At 40.6% G+C, this 15,738-nt stretch overlaps 1 protein-coding gene across 1 annotated transcript in view; it reads left to right on the top strand.

Annotated features, from left to right (window-relative positions):
* The window catches only part of LOC104511995 (myosin light chain kinase 3-like), a 25,750-nt gene extending 10,324 nt beyond the window's left edge, over positions 1-15,426 (top strand). The window contains exons 2-13 of the mRNA XM_010154806.1: positions 1,204-1,270; positions 1,776-2,238; positions 3,092-3,111; positions 5,848-5,953; positions 6,814-6,907; positions 8,033-8,142; positions 9,246-9,387; positions 11,758-11,828; positions 12,572-12,700; positions 13,219-13,371; positions 13,729-13,801; positions 15,385-15,426. Of these exons, the coding sequence (XP_010153108.1) occupies positions 1,204-1,270; positions 1,776-2,238; positions 3,092-3,111; positions 5,848-5,953; positions 6,814-6,907; positions 8,033-8,142; positions 9,246-9,387; positions 11,758-11,828; positions 12,572-12,700; positions 13,219-13,371; positions 13,729-13,801; positions 15,385-15,426 (1,470 nt within the window). The remainder of the gene's footprint in view (positions 1-1,203; positions 1,271-1,775; positions 2,239-3,091; positions 3,112-5,847; positions 5,954-6,813; positions 6,908-8,032; positions 8,143-9,245; positions 9,388-11,757; positions 11,829-12,571; positions 12,701-13,218; positions 13,372-13,728; positions 13,802-15,384) is intronic.
* Positions 15,427-15,738: the final 312 nt, after the last annotated feature.

The raw sequence follows: 15,738 nt of genomic DNA, 5'->3' as shown, positions 1-15,738 counted from the left end.
AATATTTTCGTGCAGTTTCATCCAGTTTTTCTCAAGTCTTTTTGCTTCTCATGGAGTTTCCTTTCCCTTGAATTCTGTTTATAGCGGATACACATTGCTTTGATTTCATGCATATTTTCTTTATAGCCTGATGAAATTAAAAAAAAAAAGGCACAAAAATTGCAGAGGTCTTACTGGAACAAATGTTTAGAATTAGGACGATTCATGCCCACATTACAATATGAATAAGCCATGGGACTGTTTTCATGATTAAGATGCCCCTATTAAGTACTTGGTCCTGTATATTTTGTTGAAATACATATTACGCTGCTTCAGTTGGTAACTCAAAGACCAAAATTAGTCACTCCGGAAAATATGTGGCGGTATCTGCATTTTTCACACACTGTGCATCTATTACTAATAATGATAGTGCCAGTTTCATAGTCCTGTGTGAGGAAGAAGGCAGGTGGAAAAGGAGCACCGAGCAACAGCAGGGACCATGGTTTACTGCGGTCACTGTCCTACTACAAGTCTAGGAGTGGCCGACGGAGAAATACACTGGGCAAATGGCATAGGAATATGACTAAATAGCCATAAAGGTAGCAGTAATAGCAGTTTTTATGAGGAGCCCACCTGGCATAAAGCACCTCTAGATGTCACTGCAGCATTGTAAAATGTAGATAAGAGAACGCTACAAAGCTGACTTCATGGTTTATATGCTCCGATTCCTGGTAACTGTTTCGGTCAGCCTGTAATAAATTATTGGATCATTAAAAATACTGTTACCAGATGTTGATTAACAGCAAAAAAGTTTTTGAAATCTGTCAGTAAGACTGTTACTGAACATTTTACTACAATATTAAATATTCCTAGCTTTGGTTTAACTAACCTGGTTTTTAACAGCAAAAGCTAGTGCAGGGCAACAGCTCATTTCTGGGTGTTTTTTCTTTCAGTCCCTGAGGCTCAATCCTGATCTTTTCTGGGCTGTGTTTATGCCAACCCTGGTGCTGATTACGGCTGAGATTGTTTCTCTTGCTTTACACTGGTACCAATCTGATCAGCTTGGTAAGGATTAAAATAAGGACAATCATTTATAGGAAAAGCGTGAGTTAGAACACAGAGTACTTGAACTTGACAAAAAAGAATCAGGCTGCAATTTCATGAGGAACAATACAGCATGAGCACTGTATACACTGACTAATGCATCAATTGCCTTCTCCACAGGTCATCAAAGAAAAGTCACGTTTGAAAGAGACGGGAACAAAAGAGAAGAAGCCGCCAGATTCAACAGGTTAGAAGATTTTTTTTTTTTTTTCCCTGACCAGTTTCTAGTTCCCCAGGAAACAACTGCACAGAAATAGCCATTACTGTCCTGAGCAGCTCCAACGAAGCCGGTTGGGTTACAACTGTGCTCATCAGCAGGAGCGAGCATTGTCCAGGCAACATCAACCTACTTTTCATAACGTCTGTGCACAGGGTGGCAAACTGCTCAAAAAAGTGCTTTGCATGAAGAGTTTATTAACCTTGGCTTGGCTGGCAATAAATTCCAGTGAGAAAAATGTTTTCCAGTGCTGTGTCTGAAAGGAAGAGTTTGTGACCCATGATATCCCAGTTTTAAAGACGTAGGCTGCTCTTGCTTAGGGGAGATTTACACTGACATTGAAAGTGGGAGAGGAAAGCAAATGCCTAGTTCAAAATGCAACCGAATTTATGCTAAGTGAGCAAACCTACTTCAATGTTGTTCCTGACTATCAGGGAATTACTGACAGACTCCTTGGTAATCTGTTTACTTACAGAAGGAGCCATCCAGAAGAGCCAGTCCTGCCGTCAGGAGGAAGTTGATAAGCTCAACAAGGAAAATGCTGAGAGGGAAAGTTCTGTACTGCTTCAGATGGATCCTCCCAGATTTCATACTGAAGGGTCAGATGAGAAAGGAGGAAGTTTGGCTTTTGAAAGCTATTACAAATACAGGAGAAGCTCTGTTCAGAAATCCTTCACTACAGAAAAGCGGCGACAAGAAGATGCTGTTGATGATGCTTGTCAAAGGATAACTGGGCAGGAGATAGAGAGTGAGTCCCCAGCAGATGGGGAGAGGAAGGAGGAACATCAAGTGTCTAGAGATGAAAGACAAGAGGAAAGGAAGAATGACGGGGAGGGAAATACTGATAAGAGTGAAAAAGAAGTTGAGGAACAACCAGCTCCTTCCCAAAACGAAGATGAGGCAGGGCAAAGCCATCACCAAGAGGCACCAGCAGGAAGGTAAGGTCTGAAGCTCAGGCTGCACATTCTTAAGGGACCCATGCTTTAGAAAAATGTGTCGTTCAAGTTTCAAGTCAATGTGGCTGGTTAATATAAATAGCGGTGAAAATCCGGCCCAATATCAAAGTGTAAAATGAGTTTATCTCTGATCTGAGCTCTAAGCTGAAATTATACCCTTAAAGAAAGACAGGCAAACAATCTAACATACATGGCACTAGCAGTGTGCTTTCGTTGTTTGTTTGGGAAATAGGTTAGGAACATAGGAATTATGTTAGGCTATTCTTCATGTCTGAATTAGAATGAGAATTCTCCCACTGTTATGTTTATATACTGCAGCATCGTATAACCCATGAGCAAAGTAAATTTAGATTAGGCCATGTACCTATTGGGAATTAAGTTACTGCAAAATGTAGTAACTTAAATGATAACGTAACACTATGAAACTTTGCCCAGGCAATTAAACTGATAAATTTGTTTACTGTAATTCTTTCTTTGCTGCATTGATATATATAGCCCCTCAAGGATAAACCAGTTTAAGCTCTCAGTAACCTATATGAACAGAGTGAAATCCCAGTGCTCTCCCATTGCTTTAAAGGTGAGATCGATAGCCAAATGTTAAATTTATGACTCAGATGAGGATTTCAGTACTGGATAGACATTTTGCTGTTGTGATTAACTTAGGGCTCATTATTATTTCTCAAAGTGATTATTATAGCAGTTTATTTTACACCATGAGGCAAAATAACCTAATGTTACTTGAATGCAATGTATGTGTAGGCATTTTTCACTTGTGTTTCTAAGTTTGCTCTGCTTTAAGTGTACCCTGCTCTAACGTCATGTTTTGTCCTTGCAGGTGTAAAGGCTGCGAAAAAGGTACAGGAAATTATAGTTCAGTCACTGAGCAGATCTGCCAATTTGAGCGTAGTGGTGGCAGTAAATATCGAGCGAATGATGAAGGCCTAATCAAAGATGACATCAAAAAGAGCAGGCTAGATGCAGAAAGTACTGATGGCATACGTAAAGCCAAAAAAAACTCTTACATAAAATATTCCTACAGGCAAAGAATTTGATTCCGCTCGTATTACAGTGACGATCAGGGAGATACATCTGTAGAAGAGAATGATTTCATGGTTGTAATTAGTTGGGAGAAAAGGTTTGCATGGTAGCTCTGACAGTAAGCAGTTGTTCACAGGCCACATCCTAAGGTGATGGGAAACAACATGGATCTGTTAGCTTCCATCTTAGAGGCTTCTGTTTTGGCAGAGATTAGTGGCAACAAATTTGCTTCTGCCACAACTGCTTTTCCCTCTTCTTTTAACAACAGAGCTAAAACTCCTGAGTATAGAGTGGTGGGAGAAATTATATCGCATGTGGCAAAATTGGTTGACCTGTGGAAGTGCTGAGAACATGTGTTAACACGGGATCTGCAGTGCTCTGGATGTAGCCCGCAAAACCAGCTTGCTTGTATTTGTACTGTTGCATTCTCAAAGGAGAACAACTGCAGCCTGTAAAACAAAGAAATACAGATTTGTGGGAAAGCTTGACTGATGCTGTGGCACAGTCAGATAAAGGGTGTTCAGGCACCGAACTGAAGCAGTGCTTACTGGGGTGAAGCAGAGATTTCTAATATTAGACCTTCAGCTTCAGAATTTCAGTGCCTATCCCTATATATGAAATGATGAAACAGGAGAAGATGGCCCGAAAGATTTGAAGATAAATGTGTGTGTGTATGCATGCACAGGCCTCAGAATGAATTTCTTTGCTTTGGGAATGGAGGGAGAGTGGGGAAGGGAAACATTTCTTAAATGTTTGTGCTATGCTGTTGCAGCGGGAAACAGTAGATAATGCACTAAAATTTTAAACTCCGTAACCTGTCCTGAGCTCTGGCAGATTGTTAGGGATGACACTGAGGTTAGAGTTTCTCTCCTGGAGCATCTTTGATCTGTAATGGGATGTCATTCTTGAATAGGGAGAAATACCCTCTGGTGTGCAGGAAAAGAAAAATAGAGGGTTTGTCACTGGGAAAATCTTGACGGCTAAAACTTAGGCATAGTTTTAAAGAGGCACTCTGGCATCTTTAAAAGAACACTTCCTTGCCCAAAGTTTAGTAAGACTTGAGAGCTGAGCTTTCAGAAAGGCATTTTCTTCTGTCATTTTGTGCTGCAGCCCTTGGAGTTTGTGTTGCTAGAGTCAAATTCTGCCTTTAGGTGGAGGTTTTCTTGGCATTTTGTGGGTCTCGGTAACACGCGAAGGCAGTTCAAACTCTGCAGAATCCTAAGTAGGTGGCAAACTTCCAGAAGCCCCAGCTTTTCACAATTCCTTGACCATGAACTAACTTCCTGACCATGTAAGTTATTAACACTGTCAAAAAAAAATCTAGGTACACAGCTGGTATCCTGGAAAAATGGACATTCACTGTGAATAAGGACAATCTACTACTACATTAATGACTAAAGTGTTCCTGCCAGCTACATGCTGTCATGGGTTTCTTTTTGTTTGTGTTTTTAATCATTTTCACTGGAGTAATGAACGGTTTAAAAATTGCTCAACAAGCCCTACACAAAAGGGAGCCGGCATTCCAAACCAGAGAGCTCATGTTGAAACGCTGGGACTCTAGCCCTCCCAACCAGTTGAAGAAGTATTTGTCACCTTGGTCAGCCAAAGGTCACTCTCGGGAATATCAATCAAATGAAAAACAACGTGGGTATGAAATTGAAGTCGCAACACCCTGCAAAAAATCCAAAGAGAAATTAGGCATGCAGGGCTGGTCTCCAGCAGGGATTCTGACATCAGGGCAGCAGAATGGTCCAGCCTGTGGAGGTCCAGACAATAATACCAAAGATCCACATAGCTGTGGCAGTGTGATGTCAGGAACCCCTTCCTTCTCTGGGCCCCACTTTACTTTTTATCTGCCGTCTTCTTTCAAGGACAGAAATTCTTCAGAGCAGCACGTGACAGGTACCATGTGTCCTAATGCAGGGGGTCCTGAGCCATACTGGAAATCCCAGGTGCTGCCTGACAGGATGAAACTCCCTCAAGTGCACAAGCTCCAAACGCGATCTCTACCCCGTGGAGAATCGCAGGCTGTGTCAATGAGTAGAGAAGGGGATTCTTCACTATCAACTGCAAAAGCTAGAAAATAGCCTCTTTTAGCCGAGCCTATAGGAGAACTCATCCTCTCTTCCTACCCCACTGGAGAGTTACAGTACATATCCACCTATCAACAGACCCTGAGGAGGAAAAAAGAAAAGCAGATAAAAAGCTGAACTCCTTCTCAACATATTACTGAGGCCCTTTGTGGGCGTGAAGCTACATTGGTTTAGTCTAGAGGTCTTCACTTTGCCTCTTTACTGTTGTGCAGAAGAGGCTAACTTAATAAAGGAGCCCTTGTCTTAGTAGTGTAGCTCCCCACCAACACCCTGTTTTCTGAGCCAGAGCTCCGGGAATAAAACCCTTCTTAAATAACAGAGAAAGACCTACCTATAAAATTTACACTAGGTGTATTCAGTTCTTAGATGCGCTTATGTGGGGGGAAAAAAGGGACTAAAATACAAGATAGGCAAGCACTGCATGTTACCACTCATATGCTCTCTGTTTTGTCTTTTGTAGATGATAGTCCTACTCCACCAGCACCATTTGATCACCGGATTGTCTCAGCCAAAAGGGTGGGGATCAGCAGTTATTATAACGTCAGTGAGAATGAAATCCTTGGAGGGTAAGTCAGGTGAACCCAATCAACGTGGAAAGCAAGGCACAAACTTACAGCCAAGCACCCCAGGAGGTGAATGGAAGCAACATGCCTCACTAGAGCTGACGTCGTGAAAGTCTAAGCTCTAACAGTGCTTTAGAGAGGGATGAAAACAGGAGGCTGCTTTTACTGCGTGAGTCAATTTTGGCTTAAGGTCTGGCACCAGCAGACTTGGCTTTTATTCGGTATTGTTCTAGGTCGGCCAGCTGCCCTCAGGCTTTATGATGGAGCTCCTAGGATGCTGTAATACTTTACCTCACATTGCAGCCAGCGGGACGTAGAGACATGTTGTAGCCTTTCTCTCAGTGGGTCCCATCCCTGAAAACACATGCATGTTTCCAGATAGGTCAGCAGGCTAATTTGAGAGGCCATGTAGTTACTTGATCTCTTATACTGACATTGTTGAGGAGAGAGCGATAATGTCATTTTTGATGGCCGCATGATCTTGGGTAAGGCTTTGCTTCATCACAAAATCACAACCCTCCCTTGGAGAAGAAGGAAGAGATGGAGAGGGGAAGATTGTGATTATAAGTGAGTTGTTACCCTTACAGTACATTGACTTCCCTGGAATTAGTCATTGCGTGTTATGAGGTGAGTATAGTGAATCATACAAGTGGGATACTATCAGCTAGAACAGTATGTGATTTTGCTGTGCCTAAATGAGTAGTAGCAAGTCTAATCTACAGAACAAAACAGCAGCAATAGAGCAATTGAAATGGAACCCAGTAGGGAGAGGATAATTTCTGTTGTTTGTAACCTGGTTTGCATTCAGAGTCGACACCAGTACCACTGGATGATTTTTTTTTTTCTCCTTTTTTTTTCCCTAGAGGGCGATTTGGTCAAGTGCACAAATGTGAAGAGAAAGCAACAGGTCTCAAACTAGCAGCCAAAATTATAAAAGCAAAAGGTCCTAAGCAGAAGGTTGGTAGAGTGTGATATGAGCTTTTTGTTCCCCAGTGGATCCCACACTGTTCTTCAGCTACACGCAGACCCTGACCAAGTGGCTCACAAGCCATCACACTCATAGGACCTGCTGGATTAACATTGGCTCTAGTTCCATTTCCCTTCTCCTCCAGAGCTTCTAGTAACTCATCAAAGTCCTCTTTTTTTTTGTTTGTTTGTTTTTTGACTTTTCCAACTTTCTTTTCAGCTCTTTGTGTTTCTTTTCTTTGGCTTTTTAAAATTTCCCCCCCCCCCTTTCTGCTGTTAATTCTATTAGTATTTTCTTTAATGGTAAAAACATTTGTCAGGTGTATGACATAGCACATTCCCTCCCAAGCACACTGTAGCCTTTGCTGCAGTGATTTGATGTCAGTGATAACAGGCATGATGTGGGTGCCTGACACCAACACAAACACAGATGAGAAGAATTAGTCTGGCCTGTTTTGCAAACCCCATGGCCACCTGGGATTTGCTTTCGCAGGAAAGACATGCACAGCGTCTTTTGTGTGACGTGGTGTCATAAACAGCATTCAAGGATGGGATTTGTCTCAGCCAACAGGGATTGCTAAGGTATAGCTGTGAGCAAGCCGACCACCAAGAATTCCTTTATAGTCAATGGAGAGAGTTTGGCACCACCGGAGAATGATTCGGCCCATCCTAAACTGCATGTTTGAAATAGCTGCGCTGAATGGAGGTACCAGTCACTTTCCTCTGGCTCCAAAGGGAGGTTTTGAGGACTGTCCTGGACTTTTCATACACAGCTTGATTTTGTATAGCTACAGGAGGTTGAACCAAGTCCCATTCTGCTTCTCTCTTCTCCTTACCTCCCTGTGAACCCACCACTTGTCCATGTGAGCTCTCCCCTTCCTTCCCCACACCCAATAGTTTATTACTGAAGCAGTCCCCAGTGGAGCTCTGAGCTCAGTCTAGAAGCTCCTATAGCCTTGACATCTACCACTGCAGGAGAAATCAAAGGAAAACCCTGGGTTTCACAAGTGAAAACATGAAGATAATGTAAATGTCTGGTTCAGACTAACTATGTCCTGTTTCATGTAGCTTTCTTAGATAAAAGGCTTCTGAAACAATACTCATGAATCTTTACAGGATGAAGTGAAGAATGAAATCAGTGTTATGAACCAGCTAAATCACGTGAACCTCATCCAGCTATATGATGCCTTTGAATCGAAAAATGACATTGTCCTAGTCATGGAATAGTAAGTGCGTTCTTTTCTTTCCGTTTCTGTGCTTACCACTTTTGCTAGAATTGTCCATTTCTGTCTTACTTTCTCTTGAAATTAGAAATGGAGCTTCTTACAGGTGGAAGGAACACATGAAAGAAGTTCTCGGGAACAAAAAGGAATTTCAGAGAAAAGTTTTCTCATGCAGCCCTTTCTGCATTTGTTTCCAGAGATGTGCCACATTCCTGGTGCTGTAAAGCCACTTCTTCCTTTGAAGACAGAGCTGTGTTATATACCTTCTCTTTAATTTAAAATTTTAATCAGATAAAAACCAGTTTTCTCAGAATGTCTCCAGTTCTGTGAGGCAAATGAGAAGATATCTTATACCGAGGAGGACAAAGCTGTAGGTGCTGTGCCCAATTCTTGTACTGGGTGCCTGGATGAATAAACCTGCTTTTTATATCAGGCTAATTATGTATAAAATAGCTGCCTTAAAGTCAAGTTAAGCAGATATTGTCTTAAGAAAGCCAAAAAGGACATAACTAAAATACTGCAAGGCATGACAGAAGGTTCAAAGTTATGTGAGTTTGGCTGTTCTGGACATTTTCAGATAGTCTTCTGAATTCGGTCTTCATGATTAGCATATCACGGAAGGCATATGCCTGTATCTATGAATGGGTGAGCTGGAGGCATTCTGAAATGTGATGAGAAATTAAGAAGTCATTTTTATTGACTTTAGATTGTTTCAAATTGAAATTCTGGATCTAACTCTGAGGAAGGAGAGCATGGATTTAAATGCAGATTCTCCAGCATGTTGTCTTGGTTTTCCATGTGACTTCATTAATTCCATTGGTACAAAATGATGACTCAAGACATCGTAAGATTCAAATTTGAACACTTACTTACTTATCAATGGACGGGAGACTGGACTCTCAGGCCTTGAAGAAGTTCAGGGCAGTATGCATTAGAACCCAGTTCTTGGAAAGTTCAAATCAGAGTACGAGCTCATATTGTAGACCCACCCTACTCACCTTGACCGTGAATAATTAAAATAATCAGTATTATGAATTCTGTATTACTCTAACTGCATGAGACTGGATTTCAACTTGGTCACTACTTTATTGTCTTTCTTTCATCAGTGTGGAAGGAGGGGAGTTATTTGACCGAATTATTGATGAAAACTGCAATTTGACGGAGATGGATACGATCTTGTTCATAAAACAGATCTGCGAGGGAATTCAGTACATGCACCAAATGTACATCCTTCATTTGGATCTCAAGGTAGCGAATTGAGATGTATGCTTTGTGCAATGACAGCTGTGGAAGTTGTTATTCTTGATGGTAGGCCATACAGCTAGAAGATTCCCATAGCAGAAACAGCAAAGGGCCTTAGTCTGCCTTCCTTAGATCAGTGTGTGTTTACTTTAACCACACTGAGATCAGTTAAATTACTACAGGACTAAGTAAGTTGGATGAGAATTGTGGTCATATGTCATCAAGCCTGATAACGCTTGCGTTTTCCACAGACTCGTTTTACAGAAAGCCAGCAGCTGACTACAAATATATTGCTGTTTTCAGTTTTGATATTTGGATCTCAAGATATTTTCTATAAATATTATATAATTCCACATCACAAGATGTCTGTTTTACACATCAGCCATGGGGCAACAATTATCCCCATTTTTTACCATGCAGAAACCAAGGCATGAGTCAGTGTAACCAAATTCAAGGGTCATTCAGGATCAGTTGGAAACCCTGCATATCTTTCCGAGGACTATACTACACTGTCGTGGTCATGAAGAAGCATCAGTATATAGCCAGCTTAAGGGAAAATACATCAAAATGTACTTGCTAATATGAAAGAAATGTGGTCAATGCATGATGTAACAAATGTGGTATAACTGTGTTGGGTTAGGCAATAGCTGCTAGTGCAGCTGAAAGCCCAGAGAAGGGTGGCAGAATCTCTGCCATGTACTTGCTTAGTTATCTGAACTGTTCAACTGTATACACAAAAAGTCCCCTCACTTATTTTTCAAAACAAATCCACCAATTGCACATTCCTACTCTGGTTGGCTGCTAATGGTTGACTGTCACCCCTGAAAAACCATTTCTTATAAAGGTATTTTTCATTCTGTAGAGTTGAGCTGGCTCTTTCTTCCTCAACCCAAGTTTTTATCAAATAATAGACTTGTTTCTTACTTTTGTTTAGTGCAGGAATAAAATGGGATGATGTCTTTAGTTTTATGACTGGCTGTAAAGCTTCTTAGTGTTCCCTGAGCTTTGCAACAGAGCAGAAAGAAACGAGAAGTGTGCAAGGCAGTTTTCTCTTTGGTGAGATTTTTATTACCGCTGCTGTCTTTGGCTTGTAGTAAGTGAGTTAATATAGTACATCTTTAATGTTGTTAGCGTATGTATGATTGCAGTGGTTAAGCAAATGAGCAGATGTTTGCTGGGACCTGCTTTGGTTGCTGATCAATGACCAGACTCACTTTTCTCTTTCTTTACAAACATCCAGTTACCTAGAAACCTGTCAAGCAGAAGTTCGCGTGGTTCTCTGGGACCCATTAATTATGTTCTTGGAGATGGCACAGTTTTAATATGAGGTTAAGCTGCTGACAAAAAGATACATACACGATTCAAGAAATTTTTCCCAGAGACCTCTTTTTATACACTTGCCAGCTGCTATGGCTTCTCCCTTCTGTTTTGCTTGTTCATAGACTGCTGTCAGTAATAAATGTTTGGGGAAGAAAGCTTGCCACTGAAACAAAATCATCCTGACCATAACCATCGTGGACCTCCAAACTATGGACATATGGTGTTTAAAAGCCCTACATGTAAAATGAATTAGTAATGGTGACAAAGGTTAACTAATGTTTTAAGTGTTGAGGGCTGTTTTGTTTCAAAGCGGGCTCAATGAGCAACAAGACAGAGTAGCTATAAAACTGCTGGCAGTGAATATGAGACTATTTTAGGTATTTACATTTCAAAGACAATTGGCCAAATTCTGTTTCTCAGTCCCTTCTATGAGTTTGGAGTAATTCTAGGAAGCTAATGGATTCCTGCCAGGGAAGAGAAGAACAGCATTTGGCCCTATGAAAACCTGGTGGGATTTAACCTGCAAATACTACCTTTTGCTAAAATGTCTGAGGAAAGCATAGAGTTCAATCATACAGTTGCTGCCAGAACATTCATGAGCTCAGGAGCTTAAAGCTGTAAGATAAACTTCAAAGCCCATGGAATTAGGGTGGTGGTTTTTTTTTTTTAATTATTTTTATTTTGTTTTGTTTTTAAATCAGTGTCAGCTTATTAAGGTCTGTAAAATCACAGTGCCAGCATCCTGAAACCCCTCTTTGGAAGTCTGCATTCTCTGTCCCACTCCCCCTAATGAGTTCTTTATCTGAACTGCTGCCTTATGTCAAATTGAAAAGCCAAGAGGAAAAAACAGTTGCAAGGCACGGAACACACAACCTCAATGGCTGTGTGATAGCAGGGGGCTACCCATGCAGGCAAATCTGACCAGGGAGGAAAGTAAAAGGTTCTTATGGGATGTTTGCTGTGGTTTTAGTGTTTTTCTTCCTACAGTTTGCTAAAAGCCCATTTTTTCATACTTGTTTTTCATTAAAGTGGGGTTTTTTTGGTTTCTCTTGGCAGCCTGAGAATATCCTGTGTGTGAACCGAGCAGCAAATCAAATAAAAATCATTGATTTTGGATTGGCAAGAAGGTACGTGCATGTGTTCTTGCGAATCATAAATGAATTAGGAAACAATGAAAAAGAAGTATTAAATCGCTACAATGGCATATTTGATACATAATGGTCTCCTACTGTCGTTAGGAAAAATTCAATGTGACTCTTTTAACCAGAGATATCTTTTAATAAGGAATGTTTGGACCTGAGTAAAAAGTATTAGTTCTGAAGACTTTTTTCAGGTAGAAGGTGGAAAGAGGGCTGATTCTGACTAAACATGCACGTTAGTATCTTGGAACAGCTAAAATGGACAAAACTAGTGGTACATCTTCTCTGGCTCCTGTCTGATGTTACGAGATTCTTCAAAAGAGAGTGTAAGAGATCATCAAGGGCTGTTACAATATATCCCATGCTGTATCACTTTCTAGTTTAATTAGGTACCATAACCTCAGTGAAGGATTTACTGGTTAAAAATTCCATGCCTATGATATGTAGAAGTCCCAAAAGGGTGATAACAGCTGCTCTGAAGAGTCCTTGAAATCTGAATTTTTTCCTTCGTATAGCAGGGTATTTTTCCCCTAAAATATGATACAAAGCTTGCAAACATTTTTCATTCTATATGTGGGTATATTTATTTTTATGTTGAACCTCTGTCTGTCCTTGTTTTCTTATTAGATTTCCTGTACATGTCTGAAATACCATTAAGTGCCAGACAACTTGCGATGCAACTTTAATTAGAGCTGTAATTGGTGTCCTCTGTTAATGTTTCCATTTTCTAGATATAAACCCCGGGAAAAACTTCGAGTTAACTTTGGGACTCCAGAATTTCTTGCTCCTGAAGTTGTGAATTACGAGTTTGTCTCTTTTCCTACAGACATGTGGAGTGTAGGAGTCATTGCTTATATGCTGTAAGTAGGATTCAGTATCTGCTTTGTAAGCTGTTTCTAGATTGGACTCTGTCAGTCATTCAAATTTGTTGCTATACTGGAATAGTGACAAAATCCATACCCAAAATAGAAAATATAGATTACTTTCCAAATTCCATATTCAGTAATCTCTTCTCTTTCCCAATCACCATGAACGCTTCTTCTTTGTTTCATTGTGCATCTCTCATGAGTGTCTCATGAGCATCACAGTGGCAGGATAACGCAGACTGCTTGGTAAGTTCCCAGTAGGTATGTGCAAGAGTAGTCAGAGGCCTAAAAAGTGTGACCTACCATGAAAGACAGTAATGCTTGGTTGATAAGGAAGAAGAGTGATTATTTAAACACGTAAATAGAAGAGAGAATGGGAATGGATTGGAGACTTTCTTAGACGAGTGGCAAGGAAGGCCAGGAGGGACAGAACAATCATAGGTGGCACATAGGAGATCATGTACAGGAAGGGGAAAAGACAGGAGGATTGAACATATTTCTTTTTATTTTAGCCTCAGTGGGTTGTCTCCTTTTTTGGGTGATGATGACAATGAGACCCTCAACAATATCCTGTGCTGTAGCTGGGATTTTGAAGATGAGGAATTTCAAGGTGTTTCTGATCAGGCCAAAGATTTCATCTCAAAGCTTCTCATCAAGGAAAAATGGTATATAATCCCTGTATCTTTGAAATGTGTGTTCCATGCCATCATGTCACAGTTATGTCACTTGTCCTGCTCCATTGCAGAACTATCATGACTTATCTACGGTTTTTATATCCATGTAGAATATTATAGTGCCACTTCATTGATGTTGTTCAGTGTGTCCATAAAATGCTCTGAAGTTACCTGAACGCATTTTTGCTGTGAAGCAAAATTTACTTGCTTCATGGATTAGCTGGCATCTGACATAGTGTCCTGAAATGACAGCATTGCATGATGGCAGAACACATGACCTGTAGGAGATAACTGTTGAATTGTAAGATTCTGGGAAAAACACTTAATGGCATTCTGGTTTTCCTTCAGCTGGAGAATAAGTGCAACGGCTGCCCTAAAACACCCATGGTTATCAGACCATAAGCTCCACTGCAGACTCCAGGTCCCTAAATTTAAATATCCTTGTGCATTGTAGATCTACTGTTGGCTTCTGTGTTGACATATTACTGTTTGCTTTGACATTTTTCTCAACTGTTTTTGAATCTTCCTTGCTGCTGCATTCTGTGCTACCATGAGCCACGTATGTCTCCTTGCAGTGTTTCAGCTGCTATAATTTGCATGCTCACATTTGCTCATCAGTTCTTGCACATCTGGGAAGAAATATAAGATCGTGTAATTGCTGGGTGGATCCATTTCTTAGCAAAATGAGACTATTTACAAAATGACCGCTGAATTACCATATGAAAAGAGTTTTCCAGCTGGGGATAATTCTTCTTCCTGCTTTGAAAACCCTTTCAGGCTCTCCTGAAGTCCCCCATGAGTGCTGTTGCATTTCAACCTTCTTCCCAAAGGATACCTTTCCCAACAAAGCTTGGAACCTCACCCAGTGCATGTCTTTGTACTTAAGCACCTCCTTGCCCTTCAAGGATAGCCAGCTTAGAGGCCAACAAGAAAGAAACAGTTGATTGTTCATACAAACAATTTAGCTGGGCTGAGCTGGAGGATCAACAAGCTTTTCAATAATTTTGATTATTCCTAATTTTGATTAGTCAGTGAGTTTGGGAGATTCATACTGTTGATGAGCTTGCTCTTGGCTGATTCTAAGTAAGTACACTGTGATTGACTGGTTCATAAGGGGATAATTTTAAGCAGGTTTCAGAATTTTTACAGCATTTGAAGTGGAATATTCACTTCCTTCTTTGCAGGCAAAGCACATCTATGTTAAATAAAATGATTGCTGTATTTCCTAGGATGTATATGTCAAGGTGCCTTTTGAGCTGCAGCCATCATTAAGAATTAGGAGACAATATTATTAATTAATAATCTTATTAAAATAAGAACAAAGTTTATGATGATAATAAAACAGTCGTAGCTCTGCTGATGAGGTGGTGTGGATTCTGGGCAGGATGGACTGAATAGTGTCCTGAAAGCTCTGTCCTTGTGAGATGTTCCTGTTATACAGAGTAAGGATAGCAAGAAGTAGTACAAAATGAGAAATAATAACAATCAAATAAATTATTATATTTTTCATTTAAATTTGGTTTTCATTATAATCTCCCAGAACAGCAATGTCCATGAGATTACTAGAAGATTTAGAAGTGTGAGTACTCAGTAAAAATAAGTTTGTCACAGGTAAGAATCTCTTAAGGGGATTTCATAGGATACAATTTGACTCCTTTGGTTGGGTTCCAGTGAAGCTATGATTGCTGCAACCTGGGGAACAGGCTGACTTTTCCAAATGCTGCAAGAACACGAGCTGCTTACCTGCTGTGCTGCTTCCTATCACCAATTTTCTTCTGGGGAGACTCTACCCTGATAGAAACTTCATGACTCGTCATCTTTTGTAGCTCCTTTCCCTGGTATTTTTTGTTCATAGTTCTCATGCTTTAGAAAAGTAGTTTCACTAAACATGCTGATTTCGCAGTGTTCTGCCATTACTTAACTAGAGGTAAGATGCGACTGAACTTTAATGAATGCTTCAATAATTGCATCTTTCTTTTCTTATTTGTTTCTCTTTTCCCCTAGAAGGAGGCTAAAGGTGTGTCCCAAACACCTCCCGCCCAGTAACCACTCTGAAAGAGCTGCCAAACAAGGTTTGTTTCGGGTCCCAAGCATTTCTTCAGACACAAATACTGTAGCCTCTGCGGAAGGGATTAGTGGGCAGCCGCAACCCTTGCTTAGTCTGAAGTGCACGGTCCGAACTGTATTCACCACTACCACCCTTGCTGTAGTTTGTAAAGTATTCAAAATGCAAACTGGCCCTATCACATACCAAGTCGCAGCAATGTGGAGAAAAAAAAATCACATAGATGAAGCCATATGTGCTGCAAAACCCTGGTCATTTTAGAGGGAATAGTTATGCTCCCAGTGGCTCTCATG

Source organism: Eurypyga helias, unplaced genomic scaffold, assembly GCF_000690775.1.
Source record: "Eurypyga helias isolate BGI_N326 unplaced genomic scaffold, ASM69077v1 scaffold13017, whole genome shotgun sequence".
In the NCBI taxonomy this organism is placed as follows: domain Eukaryota; kingdom Metazoa; phylum Chordata; class Aves; order Eurypygiformes; family Eurypygidae; genus Eurypyga; species Eurypyga helias.
This window is presented reverse-complemented; position numbering and strand designations above follow the sequence as displayed.